The 22,831-nt window shown below is 40.0% G+C and overlaps 1 protein-coding gene across 2 annotated transcripts in view; it reads left to right on the forward strand.

Annotated features, from left to right (window-relative positions):
* Positions 1-286: 286 nt before the first annotated feature.
* The window catches only part of ARHGAP20 (Rho GTPase activating protein 20), an 80,178-nt gene continuing 57,633 nt past the window's right edge, over positions 287-22,831 (forward strand). Inside the window, exons 1-2 of one of the 2 annotated variants that reach the window (XM_063305803.1) lie at positions 287-568; positions 14,369-14,457. In XM_063305803.1, the coding sequence (XP_063161873.1) occupies positions 470-568; positions 14,369-14,457 (188 nt within the window). In that variant the 5' untranslated portion in view covers positions 287-469. The remainder of the gene's footprint in view (positions 569-14,368; positions 14,458-22,831) is intronic. The other variant, XM_063305804.1, reaches the window with a different exon arrangement.

Genomic DNA, 22,831 nt, shown 5'->3' on the forward strand with positions numbered 1-22,831 from the left:
GACGACCGCGCCCACCCCCCACCTCGGAATTCTGCAGTCTCGTTTGTGGGCGGGGCTAGCGGTTTGGATTAAAATGAGAGGCGGGGCTACAAAGCACGCCGGCTGGGCTAGATTTCCCTCCGCAGGGGAAGGGGTGGGGCTTGTGCCTCAGCTTCCATTTCTGGGTGGAGCCTCGCCGCAAAACTTGGGTAGTCTTGGCTTCGGGGTGGGCGGGGCCAGGCGTACAGCTGTCTGTCGCACTCCGGTTGTCTTTGGCCGCGCCGAGTCCGCTGTTGGCGCTGGCCGTTTCCGCGGCGGCGGCGCTTTTTGCGCGCTTCTCCGGTGCGCCGTTGCCTTAATTCTCCATGAAAGCCGTCCGGAGAGGCTCCGGGGAGGGCTGCCGCCTTTTGCCCTGGATCCAGTACGAGCCTGGGATGACCTCGGGCTTGCTTTGGGCTGTCTGAGCGGCGGGGAGGTCAAGGGGAATCTAATGGAAGCGATGTCCCCGCAACAGGACCACATTGGCCAGGGGCGCTCTTCCTCCCTGACCGGGGGGACTCGGCGCTCCGCCGCCTCGGAGGGCAAGAAGGTGAGAGCTCCGACGCCGTCCTCCCCCTTGCAAGATCGCCGACCGGGAGGAAGGGAGAGCCGGCTCTTTCCTTGGCAAATGGGGCGGGGAGGCAGGCTTGCGCGGCTTCCTCCCATCCCTCCCTGCCCGACACTTGCAGGTGGATGGTTCTCCGTTCCCACGTTTCCCCGGCAGTCAGTCCAGCTGATGGCAGCCTTCTCCCATTCCCAGGCTGGCCGTCGTGCAGCCCAGAACCTGAAAGCAGGGGCGGGTTTACTTGGGAGCAAGCCCACCGAGGCCGGCGGGATTCCCTCCAAGATACAGGGTGGCGCTGCAGTCGGTTAAGGGGAAAGGGCTGGTTTCTTTGGGGTTCCCCAGGTGTTGGTCGCGTCTCCCTCCTCCCGCTCTGCCTTCCCTTTGGCTTTCTCTCACTGGCCGGGCGTTTTATCCCTGTTTTCATTAATGCATTTGTTTGGCTCCGCATCTCTCAGGGGAAATGAAACGTGCGAACGCGACCGCATGAAGGTCGCCATCCCGGGTCTGCCTGTCGGCGTCGCCTCCCCCCACTCGGGGCAGCCGCGCGCTCGGGATCCGGGCTGGACGAGGCTCCCCGGGGCAACCCGCGCAGGGGCCGCGGCGGAGTCCTTTCTCCTCCGAGGACTTTCGGCCGTTGGTCGCTGTGAGTCGTGACTCGGAGGAGCGCGCCCGCTTGCTCGCCCACGGCCGAGCCCGGAGCTCTAGCGCGCTTGTGCTCGTAGCACGCCGTGTCCTTTCAAAGCACCAGGAAACCCTCCGCGTGGTTGGAAGGGGAGGTGCGTTATTCCTCCCCCCCCCCCGCTTTCTTTCCCGCAGGCGTGTTTGACTTCCCCTGCCCGGGTTCGCTGGCTCACGGGGTGCTTGCGCTCAACGGGGGAAGGATGAGCGCGCGGGGTGGCGGTGCGCTCTTGCAGCCGCTCGGGGACTGCGCCGGCGGCTTGCAAATGTCCCCTTTCTGACCGGGGTGTGTGTCTGTGGGGAGAGTCCACGGTCCACTATCTTGAAGATGGCTTCATCGCAAGGACCAGGTGCTCTGCTGGCATCGCCTTTGGAATAACAGCAACCCTATCCCTCTGTGCTTTTTCAATGGAAGAGGAGTAAATCGGAGAAAGGTTGGCACCCCATTTCCGTTGGGGCGGGTTTTCTCCCCTGAAAGTGCTCCTGTGCATCTAATTCTGAGTTTTTTCTTCTAGGCTTGGACCCGGAGACTTAACTGCTGAATTCACAGGCATGGGATGGTTCTTGTGGGGGGCTCCCCTCCTCCTACCTTTAAAACAAGCTTACCTAAGGGAGATTAGCGTTGGTATTCCCAAATTAGATTGCAGGGGGGAAAAAGAGAGAGACTGGGGTGAGAGCTCAGAGCTCAAGACAACCAATAAATGTATCACTGGTGAGTTATTTGGACTTAGTCTGTGTTTGTGTGTGGTGGGTGTCTCTTCTCTACTGCAACCAGATTCCAACAGCCAAGGAAGTGTAGAGACCCAAAAACAGGACTCCAGGATAATACCTGCTCCTTCTGTGTTTGCCTTCCCCTGATAGCAACTATACTGTGAGACATACTGAACCTGGAACTGCTTTTCAGTATTAGTTTATTTAGGAATATAGCATGTTGCATTTCAAAACAGTTTCCCTGGAGTGGCGTCTGGACCAGTGTTCCTCAACCTTAGCAACTTGAAGATGTGTGGACTTCAACTCCCAGAATTCTCCAGCCAGCATGGCTGGCTGGGGAATTCTAGGAGTTGAAGTCCACATATTTTAAAATTTGCCAAGGCTGAGAAACACTGGTCTAGAGAACTGTAACAAAATGTTGTTGTGTTGAGCGATCAGGTTCAGGGCTGGCCGGCCAGCCATGCCTTGTTCCAGATACTCCCTTTCTCCCTCTTTTCAGTGGCCATCCAGTGGCATTCTGTGACCATTGGTAATTTTCAATCCACTCTGAACTGTTCCCACCCACTTGTGCAGTTCTTTTTCTTATCCTTGTACTTCTATTTCTCTAAACCTTAAGATTCTCTCAAGCCTTCCACTACCGTATCTTTCTTTTGGGCATGGAAGGTGCTTGTTCTGGCTGCTTAAGGATGCAAACTCAAAGAATGAGTTTCTTCCTAGTATATAGCTTAGTTGTTAGTAGTGGCTAGTGATCCTTACACAGGGAGCTAGCCCTTCTTTTGGTTTTTTCCCACATTCTTGCACATGTTCTCGCCTTGGCATTCAAGACAATGAATATGTGTCCCTTTCGATACTTTAGGGACCAGCTCTCTTTCTAGCAGACTTGTGTACTCATTAGTTGCTGCCCACCATTTATGAAATCTGGATGGCTTTTTCTTATAGTTATAAGTAGAAGATGGGTGAGACCACACTTGTTATACAGTCTGCTCTGGAGGATCCTGTCGTATTTATTGGTTATAGAAACCCTTGCCACAATTGGAATGCAGATAAATGAGTTCCCTTTTTGAATTATTTCTGGATCACCAGTTTTCTGATTCCCAAGCTGCTCACTCTAGAAGGGATCCTCTTGAATTCCTGAAACTAGAGGTGGGGTGTACTGTGATCTAATTCAAGGATGGGTCTCATACAAGTGGGATCTAGACAGTAGATAGCGCTTTGAGTGATTTACAGTAGATTGGTAAAGCTTTCAGACTATTGTATTGGTCCTACAATAGCGATAGCTAAAAAGTTCTCCCTGCCACTGATCATAAATGCCGTTGCCATAACAGAATGCCCAGGTAGAGGCGGTGATATTAGAGAACCAGGAATGTCTTTTTTGTGTGAAAAGACTTGTGGATTTGGTTCTGGGACTGGTCCCAAATTTTTGGGCTGAGCATGTTCTTGATTGATAATTTAGGTCTATCGGTGTGAGCCACTAGCTCACATTTGGCTTCAGAGCATGAATGTCTTGGTGTCCTCTGAAAAAGAAAAGAAGATTTTGCAAGCCTGAAGCCTGCCTGCCTCAGTTTAAGAACTAGAGCTTCAAGCTGCAGGGTGGAGAATCAACACTTACAAAATTTGAGTTCAGAAATTTTCAGCAGGATGTCTAGGAAAGAAATACAGTACAAGCAAGGGTGAATGACCCGCTTTAGGCAGCAATGTGAGGAGGGCTTCAGTTGATATCTGAATGGTGCAGCAAGATTTAAAAAGAAAGGATTGCAGAATCTAGTGGGAGAAGGAACATTTGAGTTCCACTTTAGGCAGGGAGGTACTGGGTTAAGAGGAGATAACCAACAAGGTGATCATTGAGTTTTCAGTGGAAACCATCCCTTTGGTAGTTAGGATATTCCAGGTGTCAAGATGGTGTTGTAGTGCTTGTATTCCATTGTACAAAATTCTTCCCTTTCACTCTTGTGTGTGTGGGCTCGCCACTGTGTGAGAAATCTGGCAGGAGAGAGAGAGTGATTTACGAGTCAGAGATACATTGGGGGCCCAGAATGCTTCAGCATCTTCCTCCTTCTCCCCAGTTTTTTAAACTCTGCCCCTGCCAGAGACTGTTCCAGAATAAATAGAACGAAGAGTAAAGGAGGAACCGGACTAAGAAGGAAATCTCCTATTTGCAGGGTTTGCATTAAAATGTCGTTAAATCCCGGCCAGCGCATTCTCCTTAGAGAATTAGTGCAGCAGGCTGCCAGATGCTTACTGGGATTTTGAAGTCTGCCTGGGTTATTATAGAGCACTTCATAAATATTTCCAGTCCTGATCACGTTTGGGAAGAGAAAAATGGAAACTCCATATATGTAGTTTCTCTCTTGGATGTCAGCCCTCAAGCCCAGCGTAAGACTGTTGTGCCGATAAACAGCTCATTGGAGTCAAGGCCATTGAGCGTCTGAAGTGTTCTGCAGTTTGGCATTCAATCAAATGATTGATTTCAGCAAGAAATCATTTTAGTTTATCCCCACAGGAGTAACTATGTTAGTCTGTTGCACTGGGGGATAAAAACACTCAGGATGTCTGAAACGCTTAACAGATTTGCTGCAGCGTAAGGTTTTGAGGACAAGAATTCTCTTCAACCACTGGAGTGCCTAAAGGAAACAAGAGTCCTTGCTATCCGAGTGTGTAACTTCCACGCTTCTGCATGTGCATAAGTAAGATTGCACAGTAAATATGCTGAGATGATTGCCAACGTGCATATATATATATATATATTGTAGACTATAGTGTTTTCTGTGTAAATCTCTACTTCCTGGAGAACTCTCCAAAGTCCCTGAAAGCGCTTGATTTACTGCATAAAGGTGCAATATTTGTAAAATGGGTTTGCATGATATCTAGCAGTACCTAATACAGTGTTTCTCAACCTTGGCAAATTTAAAAGGTGTGGACTTCAAGATGGCTGGAGAATTCTGGAAGTTACGCTTCTTAAAGTTGCCAAAGTTGAGAAACACGGACCTAATATATGACCACGCCGATTGAGATGATGGATATGAGAGCCTGTGTGGAGTTGGTTAAAGTGTTGGCGTAGAAGTAGATAGACCCAGGTTGTGGTCTATCCTCAGTCACAGAAGTTTATTAGGTGACTTTAGGTCGGTCGCCCTCTCTCAGTCCAACCTTTTAATATTTTAATTTTGTTTTTATCAAATTTCAAACTGATTTTCATTGATAAAAACAAATCTCCAAAAAGGAATGTAAGGTATATTTTGTGAAAGCTATTATCAGGTACTACCTAGAGTTGCTTTTCCCGTCCTGATATCCTCTAGATGTTCTGTTCTCATAATCTGCTGGCCAGCATGTTAGTTGGGTCACGTTGAATTAGGGGAAGAGTTATCGTTTATACCAGCCTCCTTCGACATAGTGCTCTCCAGAGATACCATACTGTACTTTTCAGAATCGTAGGAATGTTGGCTGCAAACTCCATGATTCTTGTGCAAATCCAGCCAACTGGAATTGTTTGAGTAAGAAAAGTCATAAATCATGATTTATTTGCATTGCAAATCTACGGTGGCTGGATTCACACACTGAGTTGACGCCAAATAACCATGTTATGTATGATGCAGTTGTATGACCAAGGTATGGACAGGACAAAGTCTTCTGGTAGCATTTCGGTTTTGTTTTGTTTCCAGTTGCATAGCAGGCAGAAGTTCAAAAGGTGAATAAAAGTTTAATACAGCAACAGATTATTATCTTAAGAGCTGCATGAATTTCTGCTTGTCTTGTATCAGGAGTCCTGCCAGAAAAGCTACTTGTGAACATTGCTCTTAGTATGACAAGCTGTTCCTGTTCATAAATCATTTTTTTACATGGAACTATTGACGCTAAGAACTCTTTGTTATAAAATGCTGTTGCCTTTGGGTGTCTAGCTCTTGCATCAGGTGACAATGTTGAACGGCTTTAAGTTATATATTGAGCCTTTGCAGATTGGATTGTTATATTAGAGAATTTCTTAATGGGCCGGGGATTCAGGCTGTTTTCAGTTATTAATATAGGTTGTTAAGAAAAGTTACCCCAGCTTTTTACCTAGAATATGTGAATGCTGGAAAAGGATTGAAAGGGTATGATGAGACCCTCACTTTAAAGCTGCATAGTTAAATGCAAGCCCTATTGAACTTAGAAGGTCTTACATGGCTTTATTAGGAAGCTGAAAATGGTTCCAAGAAGAAAGGGTGAAACTGGTTTCCCTCTTCCATTTTTTTGTATTTTTTCTATTTTTATAATGGTTTTATAACTTTCATTTGTAAGCCGCCTAGTGTCACTTTTATAGTGAGGTGGGCAGTGTATAGATTTAATAATAAAAACAAACAAATAAATAAAGAGCTAGTATATGGAGTCCCTTGAGCTAGTTGATGTTCTTGATCTATTGAAATCATTTTTTTCAGTGCTTCTGTTATCTTGACATCATATGATCATATCTGTCAAAATGATCATGTAATAGATTATTGCTGAAACATTGGTGTCATATGATCTCCAACTGGGGATCACAGAGTTTTAGTCCCAACACATCTAAAAGGCATTGGGTTGGGGATGGATGGAGAGGCCTGCTTCCAATAAGCAGCAGTACTTTTAAAATAAACATTATGAATTTGTTTCTTCATTTCACCAGTTCTAGGGACAGCTTAAGTAGTAACCTGAAATCATCACAGACATTAACAGAACTTGATTTGAATGGCTGCAGCTTTTCCCACGAGACTATGTCTAAATATCAAGTTTATAGCTTCAAAATTGTCACTTTTTCATTCTTTTTCTTTGTTGCATTTACTTTGATAAAGAGTTTGAGAATTTGGAAACCTGTATCCTTTGTTATAATGTTTTTGTTGGCCTAAGAAAGCTGATACCCTGTACAGATTTTTGACATAATCATCATTATTTGACCACATGTTCATAAGTACCCATTTTGCTATCATCTTTTGGGGAAAGTGGCAATATGCAGAGTGCAGAAAGGGAGTAAAAAATAGTAAGCCAAAGGAATTAAAGCATGAATTAAGAAAGAAATAAAGGAAATCTAGCTACATCAGCCACATTCCCAACCCACACACCTCTATTCTTACTACAAACATTTTTGCTGTATTAAATAACTAAAGGGACATTGCTTATTTTACTCCCTGCTATATGCTGAACCATTTGCTAAGCATTCAGTTTAGTCTCAGGCATTAAATGGAATATTTAGCATGCTTAGATGCTAACATTTATAGCATTTGTTTCAGTTCCCCTCTTCGACATATCGCTACCATTCCAATACACTTCTCTAAAATACTTCTTCCAGCATTCTCTCACTTCAGTGTCATCCCAAACTGTTTCATCCCTTTAATTTTTAATTCCATTCAATCTGCAGGATGCTCCTTATGTAGCCCTCTTTACCTACTGTACTTCCACTACATTATTTTTTATTTCTAGCAAAATCACTATACGTTTTCTCTGCTTTTGTTAATCCCAACTATTTCACTCTCCCTTTGACTATGTACATTCTTTACAATTAACTTTTTTTCTCTATACTGAATATACAATATTTTACCTCCTTTTTTTTACAGCAGTCATTCTCCTTCATGCCTTTTTTTTCATGCACTGCCTCTCTACGTCATCATTTTACTGGGCATCCTTTTTTTCATTCTTCCTTTGGCATAATTTCACACTCTGTACAGTAACAGAATTCTTTTAACTGTTCCAGGCAGTTTCCCCAACCTTTCTTCTTATGTCCACTTTCCACTGATTCTGTTGGGAACAGAAAATATTTTTTTCCTATAACAGCCATTTTGAATCGAAGGATACTTGCAGTAGGAGTTTATTCCTTGATGCTTAAGGCAGCATGTGGTTGGATGATCTTGGGTCCTGGGTCCCCTCCATCTGAAATATATGCTAGGCTATTTCTTTATAAAGCACCATATATACTGATGATATATATGAAGTGGTAATGATGAGTACAAACAACTCAAGTTGTAAGGAAGAGATCAGTGAAGAAAATGAGCATGGTTTAGGCTATCGGGAGCTGCTTTTTTAAAGCTGGCAGTTGTTTTGCTGTCTCCAAAATTAATTGAATAACTTCAGTTTATCTAGAGAGTGAATAAGCAACTAGTGACCTGAAACCATATTTGGCCGCTAGAGCACTTTTTTTTCTGGTTCATAGCATACTTACTGGATTTTAAGACATGGTGAAAATGTCCACATTTTGTTGAATTTGAGGAAATATTGCTTCTTTCTGTCTTCACACACACTCTAATATTTTTTTCACTCATGTACTGTGCCCAACAGTAGACATTAATACATCTCTGTGTGCACCTTCTGGAGGGTAGCATGTGTGTGAGATGTTAAAACTTCCACCCTGGTCTTTGTTTAATGTACAGTATCTGACCAGAAGTTATACAATGAAGCCTTAATTTACTTGGGTATGAACTTGAGTGCAGTGGACTAAATTTCTATCTACCCATTGCTACCATCTAACAAACAAGAGTCTTGTATCCAAAGTAGCCTGTCTAAGGTAATTAAATTTATGTTAATTTTACATGAATAATTTGCAGCAGTTTATATCAGTTGCATAATAAAGTTATTATGCAACTGATATAAACTGCTGCAAATTATTCATGTAAATGACATCAATTATGCCAGTCGTGTCAAGTGACATAAATTGATGCAAATAATGTATTTTGGTATTTAACAGTAATGAACACCTCCTCCCCCAATTGGTCCATTCACTTATGGTTTCACTGCACTGCATAATATATATTGCTAATTCCTGGGTGACACAGGAGTAGATCATATATCATTTGGATGCTGTAGGTTGGACATGGTTATTTGCTGTGATGTGAATGAATCATAGGCCTACTCTAAAGGAAGGATGTTTAGAATTTTTCATCTTTTCCACGCTTCATAGTTGTATCCAGTAATTAATCCAAAGTCACTCAATTTATTTAGAAGTTTATGTTAGGCAAGAAGTTAAATTCAGTTTTGTTATCATCTCTATGCCGTTGGGAATGCTTTGTTGAATAATAGTATCCAAGACCAAGCTGTTCTGCATATTAATGGGATATCTGAATGGGGTTCCTTAAGCATCAGAAATTGGCACATTTTGTGTTGGTTTACCTGGATAGTAGTGTGCAGTAGTGGAACAAGCATAGGACTGTCTAAGATATGTCAGTTTTTAAATCCTATTGGACAAGAGGATGGGCAGACTCTGCTAAGTGTTAATCTGCTTGCTTTATTTATGTACATTTGTGTGCACTCATGTGAGTTCTTAGTTGAAGAACAGCTGGAATTTTTTAAAGAAGATGATTTGTGCTGGAATTCTCTAAAGTAATCTTGGCATTAAACCCTACTGGAGGAGATGTTCTTTCCTTTTAAACATATCAAACTGGTTTTTTTTTTTTTAAAAAAAACTGTTCTTTGTTTCATACTAGTCTGATGGAATGACGTGATATCAAGCTGTAACATTTCTAACATTTTATACCTTTACTATAAATCAGGTAGTTCTTTCACTATTTTCACTATCGATTGTCTATACATACCATCAATTTTCACTATATACATGAAGTTTTACAGGTCTCCATCTGTTCAAGCTTGGGACAGCTGTGTAAATGAAATCCTTATAATTCAATTTTATATGGAAAAATGAGGTCGATCATGTGTATCAAATCTCTAGACGTAGGTTTGAACTTCTTTTTATGGCCAAGATTATGCATTCTGTTTGCTTGGCCATACTGAATTTCTTAGAAGGCAGATTTGCCATATACTTGGACTACTGGTTTATTTAACCCTGTACTTTCTCCTTCACATGGGGGAGGCTGTGCAAAGTTTTACACTGAAGAGTTGAAATCACAGCCGTTTCTTTTTTCTTTTTTAAATAGTCTTTATTAAATTATTTACACAAATAATACAAACATAGAATGACAAATCAACAATAAACGTAAAATGCAAAAACAAAAGAAAGAAAAAAGAAAAGGAGAAAGAAGAAAGAGAAGAAGAGGTTTAAAAGAAAGGAAATGGATTTCCAACTCCCTAAGTAATACAATTTTATACCTTAACTAAATAATTTCTTTTCACAATTCACTAATTTGGTTACAATAATTCTACAGTTCTATTGAGATTATATAAGTCAAATACATAATATTTACATCTTGTATTACATTCATATGTTTTACACATTTACGTTAATTTTTGGGTCGATTCTACATAGTTGAAGAAGGGGGTCCAGTCATTTTGAAAATCTTCCACATTTTTATCATTTAGCTGGTCCGTAAGTTTTGCCATCTGCGCCAGATCCAGGGATTTAAATGTCCATTCTTCCATTGAGGGGGTCAGTTCTTCCTTCCACTTTGATGCATACGTAATTCTAGCTGCGGTGATCAAATATTGTAAGTTTTCCATGTTCATGTTCCAAATCCTTGTCCATGATGCCCAATAAATAGAGTTCCGGTGTTCTATTAATTTCTTTAGTCAACATTTGACAAATTATATTGTGTATAGATGTCCAATTTTTTTTCGCCGCCTTACAAGTCCACCACATATGATAAAATGTTCCTGTTTCTTTTTTACACTTCCAGCAGACATTTGAAGTATTCGGAAACATTTTGGATATTTTGTCCGGAGTAATGTACCACATGTACATGATTTTGTAAAAAAATTATTTTAAATTATAATTTAAAGTAAATTTCAGCCCTTTGGTCCACATTCTTTCCCAAACATCATAGTCAATGTGATGTCCAAGATTTCTCTCCCATTTAATCATACATTGTTTAATTTGTACATTTGCCATTCTTATTTGTAATAACGTTTTATATATTTTGGAAATCATGTGGTCATTGTTGGCATAAACTAAATTATCCCACCAGGTTACAATAGCCGTTTCTTAATGCAGTTTAATTTTTCTTTATTTCCTGTATTTCATCCCAGTTTAAGGGCAGACTAATAGATAAACATATTGCCTATCTTCAAGTATTCCAAGAACATGTTTCAAAAACTTTCTTTTGACTGGTGTCTGAAAGAGTTGAGTTACTGAGACTGTACACTCTTTGAACAAGATTTGAAAGAAGGGCTTAGTTCTTGCAAGCATGGCACTGCCTGTGGTTCATTAAAATAGCTTTCTCTGTGAGGCTGAAGAAAAGATGCTGCTGCTTTAAGGAGTCCATTAATGCAGCTCTTGCATGGTGGAGAGTTGCAGTGCTCTCATATTGTCAGGACATCACTGCAATTCTTTGAAGGCTTGCAATCCTCCCCATCCCAGCTCTGGTTTGGTTTTGTGTAGTGAATAAAATCTTCCCTTGCAACTCCCACTGGCTTGCTTGAAATAGCTTTGAAGAACTCTAGGTGACCAAGGTAGACAGTTTACACATTGCAAGGTAGTACAGGATTATATCTTAGTGGCTATGATTACTTTAAAGCTGGATTTTGCATCCCAGTGAACAATTCCAGTGTGTTGGGGGAGGAGAGAAATTTATGTATTTATTTCTTGACTTGTGTGCCACCTCAAGTGTTTTCCAGTTCTCATGATTGTGGAGGGAAAAATGGAATGTGTGTTGGGCATTCTTTGCTAAGATTTTAAAGGCAAAAGAGAATGTAGGTGCCATTTCTAATAGCTAGTGTATGTTTCTTTTTGTTTTATTTGCATGTCTTTCTAGACCTCAGTGTATATGGCAATAGTTAAAAATGCATTGTGACAGCCCCTTTTGTACATTATTTCATTAGGTTTAATTGCTCCCCAACTATTTATTTGCTAGTTACAAGTCCTATAGAGAATTATGGTATAATTATAGTATAAATCTTTTTTTGGGTGGGTATAAGAAGACTTTCAGTTCATGAAACATGTAAACCTAAATCCCAAGTTGGACATTTCTTAAATAGTTTTGGAATGTTGTCTCTTATGATGCTATGATTTTTTTTCTTTCATTCAGGAAACAGGAGACAAGAAACTGTTTTGTGACTGAGTCAATAGGTCTTGACAAGGCTTGGAGAAATAATAATCCATTTGTCTAAAGATGAAACCTCTTGATTTCTTCTAATCTTTTTCTCTTCCTTGGCAGAAATGCAAGTTGTCCACAAAAATAATGGCAGCGTTTTAGATTTATAGTACAGCTTTGTATTTCCACCCAGGTATAAGAGGCTGCAGCAAAATGAGTTCATGCTGTAACCTGGAATTTCTGTGTATATGTAAAAATATTGACTTATGTTTAAACTACCTGGTTGATATCAATAACAGCCCATCATTCCAATATTGCAGGTAGGACAGGAAGCTGTGGAAACAGTGTAGCATCCAGCAGCCCTGAGGCATATTTTAGCATTGAAAATCAATCATGGGCCAATCTGTATTGAAAGAAAGAAAGCATACTTTCTTTTGTTCTAGATGAAACATATATAAAACTAACTTATCCTTATTCTGGCTCTAAATATTGTGCTTGCCATCTGCAGGTCTTATAAATACTTCTTCTAAAAATAGCTTGTCAATGTTTTTAGTTGACTAGCCAATATAGTGATTCAACACTGCAACCTTGTGCATGCAAATTAATTTGAGGATGCATTCTTTTGTATGCTTATTTGAGAGTAAGTGCCACGGAGGACGCCAGCATTTAGTTTATTATATTAACTTATATCCTGCCTTGAGGTACAAACCGTTCAGAGTAGCAAGTAAATGTGTCGAATTTGAATTGGAAAAATTTAACCTGTATTTTACATTTCCCTTGTAATATTTGTTATTTGAGTTTGATGTTTTGAGAAGCTCTTTCAGCTAAAAGCAGTTTGCTGCTTTTGTGAATGGTTATTAAAAAGTACCACTAGCACTCTTGTTTATACTAAAACACAAGTCCCTAGAGCAGTGTTTCTTAACCTTGGCAACTTAAAGAAGTTTGGACTTCCAACTCCCAGAATTCCCCAGTCAGCATATGCTGGCTGGGGAATTCTGGGAATTGAAGCCCACACGTCTTAAAGTTGCCAAGGTTGAGAAACCCTGCCCTAGAGGGACCTTTTTTCAACTGATGAAATACTGCTATTAAAAACCAAATGTGTGCTGATTCTGTTAATGGTTGAATTGGCTCAAGTATGCAACAGAACTGCCCTTAATTAAACTAAGAGTGAGCCAAGTTATAACAAGCATAATCTTGCTGAGGAAAACTGAAAAGAATGTGATTTACTGTTAATTAAAATACGTTTAATTCTAGTTTATTACTTATATAATAATATACTATTATATATAAGTAATAAACTAGAATTAACTGATGTATAAATGAGTATCATCATTTATTTAGTATGTCACCTCCAAACAAGGCTGAAAGTGAAACAATAAAACTGCAAAGTGGGAAAATCTAAATTTTGTAAAATCATCATATAAAAAAAAACTCTTAATAAAAAAATCTTAGTCATCCTGTAGCAGAAGCCAGTCTTGAAACCAGCCACTCCCTGGACATCTATGTCCTATTCTTTAATACCTTCCCCAAAGGCATCTTGACAGCTCTTCTAAGTGGCAAACTTAGGACAAGTGGAGGAAACGCTCTTGTCCTTGATTGGCAGGCTGTTCCAGAATGAATGGACCTTGGCTGAGAAGGCCTGCCTCTGGAGCGCCAATCCTCTTGTCTTCCTGGGGAGTAGGATCCACAATGCTGTATTCCTTTTTGGCTGGGGAGTAGAATCCACATTATTCCTTTTTGCCTGTTGGTATTGAATGGATAGATTTTACTTGAGCAGGCAGTCTCGAGTATGACCAGGATCACGCCAGAAAGGGTTTTATAGGTGATAGCCAGCACCTTGAACTGGACCCAGAAGCAGACTGTGATGGAATGTGAGGGTGACCTTGGAGAACAGAGAGAAGAGATGCTGCCTAGGGAACGGTCAGATAAAAGGAAAGGGAGCCTGGAGAGAGGGTAACGGTCTAAAGAAGAAACTTAGGAAAGACACGGCCTGAGCACTCAAGCAATAAATAGGAAGGGTGGGAGATACTACTTTCAGTCTTGCAAGATTCTGTTAGGGTAGCCTTACAATAAACTAGAATTATTCCATCTCATGTTTCCTGTCTGGTTTACCTGGAAGGGCTGACACTGTCAGATAGTGCTGCTCCTGCAGTGCTGTAGTTGTTCTAAAATGGGTGGGGCAGAACTAAAATTTTGGAGGTTTCCATTTATAAAGGGTAAAATGCCACCCCAATTAAAAAAAAAAACTAACAAGGAACACAGTAGGGGTACAGTGGGATACACCTGTTGCTCCTGATCTAAATAATATGTAGTATTCTAAATAATTTTCCTCCTATGTTCTTAGGAGGACTGCAAACAGTTTTCCGCTTGTCTTCCCTAAATGATCTTCAACTGGAACCGACTGACTTTCTATTTTTAGATTTCTCTTCCATTATAACCATTATAAAAAATTCTCATGTTTAATTTTGTCTCTATGTTTCAGCAGAAAATGAAGAGCTTGGCCCAAAGACGTCAGTCAGCACCATCACTGGTTCTCAGCAAAGCTCTGAACAAGGCCAGAACGAGTGCCAGGTAAGATGGAATCTTACTCCTTCTGACTCCTTCTGGCTTTTGACAAGTAACTGTGCCATATATGGCCAAACCAGTGCCTGGAGGATGAACTGTAAGCAGTGAAACCCAGTTGGGTGACCTTGGGCCAGTCACTCTTTCTCAGCCCAACTCACCTCACAGAGTTGTTGTGGGGAAAATAGGAGGAGGAAGGAGTATTAGGGACAGTATGTTCACCACCTTGAGTTATTTATAAAAATAATAAAGGCGGGATAGAAAATAAATAAAAATAAATAAAATAAATCCCCACTATTACCTTTTCACGATGATGCTTAGTGTCTGAATAGTATGTATGCGTGGAGTAATATGTTATCAAAATAAATTAAACTTCTTGCCTAAAAAGCAAATCCTTTTTAATACTGATAACTGAGTAAGATATAGTCTCAGCAGGGGGCAGTACATGGTATACCTATTTTGGGCTCAGAAACTAAGGGTCAGATCTGGTTAATTCTTGGATGGGAGATTATTAAGAAATTCAAGGGCTGTAAATTAGACTGGGAAGTTGGAAAATATCTCAGAACTATTGCCAAGACCATTGTATGTTCATGCCCATGAAATTACCAGGAGTTGAGCTGAATTTGAAGGAGATTTGAGCTTTTAACTGATTAAAAAGAATTACTAGCAACATAGGAATGGGGGACTTGTGGCCCATCACTTGATATTGGACTGGAGGGAATAGGACATTGGGAATAGCAGTTTAGCAACATCAGGAAGACCTCAAGTTTCCCATCTCAATCTACACATTTACTAACGGTTACTAATTTGTATCAAGATTTTATAAGTCCAGTGTTACAGCCATTACACCATATACTCCTCACTGAGTAAAGCCTACTGTATGTGGTGAAACAACAGGAAGCATAATTGTCTGATGAATAATGGAGTGTCCATTATTTCAGAACAGAAATTGTTGTTTCTCTGAGGATAGCTTAGTATATTATGTTTGCACTGTTCTGGAGTATGTGAATAGAATTATCTTTAATTATTCCATAATAATTATATTAGGGTGTATTTTGTGTAATTTTTGTTTTTGCTAATTCTAAAAAAATGACACTTCGTTGTGGTTCTATATAAGGATTATAGAGAATGCAGGAATATTTGCTTATTTTCCCTTCTTGACTTTTTTTGGCACTTCTACATGGTGCAATCTTTGTTCTGTTTCTACCCCCTGCCCCTTGGTCACAGTCTGATTTAAACTGGACCCTTCAGTTGTTGTAACTTCTGCTGGGTTTCAGATGCTGAGAACAGGGAGCTAAATGCTGAATTGGTTTTCTCTCCTGCTCACCAGGAAGAGAGTTTAAAGAACAGGACTGAAAGAGGGACCTGGTGCCTGAGCTGCCACACTCCAGGAGCAGAAACAAGCAAACCTCCTCACTTCCACTCTACACACACAGGAGGGAAATTGCTAGGCCACTGTCCCCCTAATCAAACCAGGTTTTCATTACGTGCATGCATTATTCTGGCATTTGCTATATATACAGGTAGGTCTCAATTAGTGCAGTTAATGAATCCCATGAATGGTCCCATTATTCAAATTCACAGTATTTGAAGTGATGTTTCTGTGAAAATAGTTCACTTGAAATAGTAATTGGTTCCAGCTTGACAGAAATAGGCAATTGAATTTTTTAAACGTAATTTTTTATGTTTATTAATGAAATACTGTATAACAGTAAAAGAGGATAAACCCATATCCAAAGCACACCGGCTGTCTTCTGTATTCTGCTGCAGTTCTTCAGGACGAGCCTCTTCTGTTTTGAGCTTTCCTTGAATGGAACCTTCCCTTTCTCCATTTTGCGTAAACGATGACTGGCGCCTGAAATCCCAACAGCAACTACGCATGTGCTAGCCTCAGCTGCACGTGTGCTAGCCTTTCACTAAATGAATTTTGGCTTGCATTAAACCCAACCTAAGAGCCAGTTTGGTGTAGTGATTAAGTCTGTGAGTTCTAGTCCCGCCTTAGGCACAAAGCTAGCTGGGTGACCTTGGGCCAGTCTCTCTCTCTCAGCCCTAGGAAGGAGGCAATGGCAAACCACTTTTGAAAAACCTTGCCAAGAAAACTGCAGGGACTTGTCCAGGCAGTCTCTGAGAATTGGACATGATTGAATGGATTAAAAAGCAAAACAAAACAGCCTGGTATTAATTTATAAATTGCACTAAATCAAATTTTGCATATACACATACACCCATATAATTATTATGAGGTGAAGTCATCATGCTGTGAGAGTGCCATTCCTTCTATTTCTCTTAAAATCCTCTGCTAACTGTGATGTTGGAGGCATGGATAGCATTGAAGCATTTTCCAGCCAGGGGCTTTCTGCAGTCTCACTAGCCATGAGTGTAAGTTGCAATGTAAAGTTTAGGTTGCAATGTAAAGTGTAGGTTGCAATGTATGTGGGAGAAGTGGGTGCCCTGGCTTGCTTGGACTTAGAGGCTGGGCAGAGTCAGAATGCAGAAAATAATGCAGGACTGTTTTTATTGGAATTGTGAAAGAAAGTAGAAATTTACTTGAAATATTAAGATTGGTATGTTGCTTATGTTCCTTCCCTAGAAGAGCATGTTGAGGAGGTGCTAAGGGAGGATGTTCCTGCCTTGAGCAACTGGGAGGTGTGGTGAAGAAAGAGTAAAGTTAGTAGAAAAATGTACTGCCCACAAGCTGGCACTGTCCCCAAAAGCCCATCGTTGTTCTAGCCTTAGGTAAACTGGCATAGACCCAGAAAAAGGGCTCTGTGTCCTGAAGCTCCCTGGATTGAGAATGATGCAAAGAGTGCCTGTATTTTGCAAAGTAATAATGAGGTCGGTTTCTTTTCTAGAGTTGGCATGATGGGAAATTCCATCCCAAAAAAGACATACTTTGTTTCTGTCAGTAAAGCAGAGTCTGTTACCATGATGGTTTATTTACAGATCCTGGCTTGTTTTAACTGTGGATTTATATCTGAATCCAGAATTCTGGCTTACTTCTTAGATCAGCTGTTTTCCAGCAAGTATAAATTGGAGGGCTTGGCTGGGAAATAAAGCCTTATTCTTTTTATTCTGTATCAACTCAGATTTCTGTAAATGCTTAGATTGTTCACACACATCACATGTTGTGAAGATTTTAATAATGATACAGTTTCAGTTAAGAAATCTGTAGTTGAGAAGCTTTGGATTTAAGCTAAGGGCACTGGAGTGTACTCTATGCTTCATTAATTTCATTCTTAATAATTTTTTTCACCAATGTTTCTAATTTAGGTTGCCTTCTTAGGTGACACTTCTCCTTTCAGAAAAAAGTGTTATGTATGTATGTATGTATTTTGAATTTTGTCACTGCCCATCTCACTCAAAGCGCAATTTTTTATATGTTGTAGACCAGCCTTTCCCAACCCTTTGACCCTGGAGGAGCCCTTGAAATATTTTTCAGGGCTCAGGGAACCCCTGCACATTCAGGCTCAAATATAGGCCAGAAGTTACAAAATTATTATATTCATTTCATGGGTAGGCCTGTATATATGCATAAACAGTGTTCTTAAACTAAAAATAGAGAATGAAGCTTACCCCTTTTATGTGAAGTTGCCAGAATTTGAAATAATTGTTTAAATAAATTGTGATCTCCCAGGGAACCCCTAGTGACCTCTTGTGGAACCCTAGGGTTCCACGGAATTCTGGTTGAGAAACCCTGGTATAGACCGATAATAGAAATCTCCATTAATTTCTGGGAAAATTATTTATACTATATAGCAAAATTGCTTGTTGAGGAGTAAGTTTTAGCCAGCATAGCATTTCTCTGCTTCTTATGTAGACTATAGGTTCAGTTCTCCCAGGATACAGGTCAGGGAGTTTTGACATTGATTTTCAGCTGCATGAACTGAATACGCCATGGGCGCATCCAGTGTAGTAAGGAAAGATGAATTAGAAAGCTGGTCTGCCCCAAATCTTCAGTGTGAAAATCCCAGAATTCTTTGCAAGCATAGTTTCATTGGAAACTTTGTAAGATGTCATGCTTGGCATCAACTTCTGCAAAACTACATTTCACTGTAAAGTGGCTAACAAATGATAAAATTACTGAGATGTTTGTACAGAAATGTTCTCCCTGCAATGTCTTACTCCAAGTGCTCTATGTTAGCTACCTCAAGATTAACAGGTTTTTTTTACAGTTTTGTTTTTTAATTATTATCTAATAAGATAATAAGGTTCTAAAGCTATTTTTATAACTAATCTCTCCTATTCGTATAATTCATTGGAATTGCAGCTATTCAAGTCAATGGCAAAATCTCACTTAAATCAACATTTGAGGCTCCATGCAGTTGATTCTATTTCCTCCAAATTGCTTCTCTTCTCTGTTAACAAGAATCATTCCTCTTCATCAATAATCAAACAAATGGTGTTTGGATTTTCTACTCTGTGTGTTCTGTAAATGATTAACTCTTGTGGATTGCTCCTTTTTATCCCCTGATGGAGCAATGAGTGGCATGACCTCTGGTATGTTTAGCACCTTAAATGTTTTGTTATTAAAGCTGTTTTAATAGTTATTCACCATTTTGTAAACAATATATTGAGTTCAAGTTTAAATAGATTATACTTTTCTTTTGGTACCAAATGCTAATGTTAAAAGTCCATACACTGTCTTTTCAGTATTTGATTAATGACTAGTAGATCACAAAACTCCTTCCCAGCTTCATCTTATATCTGCAGGGGGTTTGTATGAATATACTGTCTTAGCAGCTGATTCATCTCTGTATTTATTGACTTTAATGAAAGAGTAGGATCAGGAAATACTTGGAAAAGTTGCCACATTTATATTTTCATGGCCTTTTATAGCCAATTCTCATGTAGCTTTCTTCTGGATATATAGCAATAACATCAAAATATAATGTCGGCCATTGGCTTCTGAGTTAAAATATTTTAGCTATTTAAAATAGCTAAAACACAGGAAGTACTTTAAAATAATATTTAAATGTTCAGGTAAATGAGAGTTGACATTTCAGATTAGATTTTAAAATCTTGATGTGTTCAAGAAATTTGGTTTATAATTGTGCTGGATGCTGGGCAAAATAGGTCTTGTTGCCTTGAGTTGAAAATAACTACAAATTATTGTGAGCCTTTAGTCATTCTACTCTGCTGTGATTTATTTCTCCACAGTTTTTTGTAAATCTAAAGTAGTTTTCAGCTTCATTAAGAAACTTGTATAAAAGTGAAGTCTGTAGTGAGGATGTGACCTTTGTTCAGAAATGATGAAACAATCAAGCTTCTATTGTGCATTTGTATAGATCAGCCTGTGATACTTATTAGTTACTTGTGAATCTCTCAAAACTTGGTTTCGTAATTATTTCTGGAGCAGAGCCAGAGCATTCCATAGTGGATATCTCCCTCTCACTTGCTCGAGAAGCAGGGCTAGAAGTTTGTGATGATGCTTTTTTGGGGGAGGTGTTATCTCCCTCCTTCCTTTGTTCCTAGAAGTGTTATTTCTCTGAACTCTCATTCTTGTTTGTCACTGTAAAACAGTTTCCTTGTAAATAAAATGAAAACCTAGTTAAAGACCAGATAAATCCTCTTGGCTGAGTACTGTGAACCAAGTGATGATGGAAAATTAAAGTACATCAGTTTTATCAACCACTCTGTCTAAAATTGTACGGGAGGAGAGCTGTGTTAGTCTGTAGTAGACAAACATCAGGAGTCTGGTAACACTTTTTCAGACTAACAAATGTTGTTTAAAGGTATACGTGCATCTGATGAAGTGAGCTATAGTTCACAAAGTCTTACGCCTTTTAGTAACATTTGCTAGTATGAAAGGGTGCTAGCCGATTCCTTCTGATTTTTATCTATCCAAGTGTGTGAATCATTATTATTTCAGACTAACTGGATTCATTAGTGTTCTTATGTCTAAGTATTCCAATACCTAAATCCAATGGCAAAATGAAGCAAAAATAGAACATTAATAACGGTTTCCTATCATTTCCTGTCTCTGGCATTTAGAAATCAATGTGATCTCTAAAAAATCCTGTTCTCTCTTCTGTTTGTTTATTGTCGTAATTCTATGGGTGCAGGATGATTCTTTGGTTCTCTTTTTTCTGTCATAATCTCACCTATCAGATGATAGTGTTGGCATGGCTTCTTCCATAAATAATACCCCCATTGACAATGCTGTAACCAAGTTCACACTAGACATGTGTTGAAAATGGCAACATCAAGCAGCATCTGCTCACTTATGGGTCTGTTTTTCAAAAACAGATCTTGCATTTAACTCCACTAAAAATGTATTGAAGAAGATATTTGTGATTATGGAAAATACAGCTATAATCTACTTGTTTGACATTTTATTGTGTGGGAAGTGTCTCAGTGCTGACTCTTCATGCAGTGGTTTAGATCTGTCTGAAACAAAACAATTATATCTTTTTTTTGCTTTTCTATGGAGAGATATTAATCAAAATCAAGACTAGTTAACAGTTGTATTAGTATGGGCCTAAGAGACCTTTATTGCATAAATCATGAAACTATATTATATTACTTTCCACTTTTGAGCAGAGCAAAAGTGTTAAAAATGGATAAAATTTCTGGCATTCAAGTCTAAAGGGCTAAAGACGGGTACAGCTTTCTGATGGTTCTCTGTGTTGTTTCTAGTAAACATTGGCTACTAATGGAGAGAGCTCATTTGGTGAAGATGTGGCTGACCAAATTGTGTCCCTGCCCTCCATAGTTATTCAGCTGCCAGAAGCCAAAATTAATCCGATTGGAAGCCCCCACTTAACCACAAAGCTCTTCTGGTGATTTGGGACCAGTCACAAATGTAATGGACTGTGAGAACGACCTTGGAAGACTTGGGGGCAAGGGGGAGAGATGCTGCCTAGGGAATGATTGGATAAAAGGGGGAGGAGCCCGCAACTGAGTAATGGACTGAGAAAGAAACTTAGACAGGATCCATCCTAATTTGGTAGGCAGTAAAAAGGGATGGCGGGAGATTTCTACTTACAGACTTGCAAGTTTCTGTTAATGAAGCCTAACGGTAAAGTAAAAGGAGCTCATCCAGCTATGTTTCCTGTGTGGGTTACCTGGGAGGGCTGACACACATTCTCTTAACACAATCCATTTCATTGGGTTGTTGTGGGGATAAACTTAAAGGTGACCCCAAGCCTGGTTATCTGGGAAGAGTTTGAATGTGTGGGCTCTGTTAAATTGGATTAATTTAGGTTTCTTGGAACTGTCAGTTCGGCCACTTGTGTTTTAGATCCATGTCCCTCCTAGTTGAGCAAAGTCTCCTGGGAGGTGACATGTGATTGGGTCCATGTGGTGGTGAATATCTCTTTGTGAGAGATAGTGGTTCCACCCCCTTGAAAGAGGCAGTTATCTGCCCCACTCCTCAGGAAGCCATTGCTGGAACTGGACAATTTTCATCTAGCCTTCAGCCTTCCCCTTTTAGGGAAGGTTGTTGAGAAGGTGATCATCTTACAACTCCTGAAGGCTTGGAGGAAGCGGATTATCTGGACCTTTTATGGTCAGATTTCAGGTCGGAATGTAGTACCAAGATGGCATTTGTTACGCTTGTGGGTGGCCTCTGGTGGGCTTGGGGTTGGAGTGGTGTATCCATCCTGGCCCTCCTTGATCTCTCAGCAGCTTTCCCTACCATCAGTCATGGCATCCTTCTGGACCAGCCCAAGAAATTGGGAGTGGGAGGCATGGTCCTTTCTCCAAGGCCAGTTCCAGTTGTGCTGGAAGAGTGGGAGGCTGGCGCCCTTGTTTGTGGGGTGCTTCAGGGCTCTACTCTCTGGCTGTTCCTATTTAACATCTACATGAAATTAGTGTTCTTTGAATTGTAACCTATTTATGAACATTTTATATAATTTGCAGGTTTTAGATACTTTTGAAAATGGTGATGACAGTCATGAAACTGACAGGGAAGCAATAGGGGATTTTGTGTTTTAATAGTCTTGCTTTAAAATCTGTTAGAATCCTATTCGTAATTCTAAGTTTAGATTTGCAGGCACATAGGAAAAGATGTGGTTTTAAGGCATTTCTTCCATCCATGATGAACAATTCCAAAGCTCCATGTTTTGTGGAAATTCTCCTCTTGTCTGAATCACAGTAAATGATTTTGACATGTTATTTTTCAGCTCTGTGCCAAATGCTAAATGTTCCTAGATAACAGTGATCACATATGTTATCTGGTAATGCAATCAGTTTAGTTCTACTATGAAAATACAGTATGTACCTTAAAGAATTGCACAGTGTGTTCTCGAGGGTTTAATTTGGATCATCTGAGTTATGTGACTGAAAGATAGTAGAAGCTTTAGTAAATGTAAATTATCAAAAGACCTTAACTGTCCAATTCCAGTAGACAGTGTTTCATAAAAACATGCCCTATGGGCTGTTT

The sequence above is a fragment of the Candoia aspera genome, chromosome 5, assembly GCF_035149785.1.
Source record: "Candoia aspera isolate rCanAsp1 chromosome 5, rCanAsp1.hap2, whole genome shotgun sequence".
NCBI lineage: Eukaryota > Metazoa > Chordata > Lepidosauria > Squamata > Boidae > Candoia > Candoia aspera.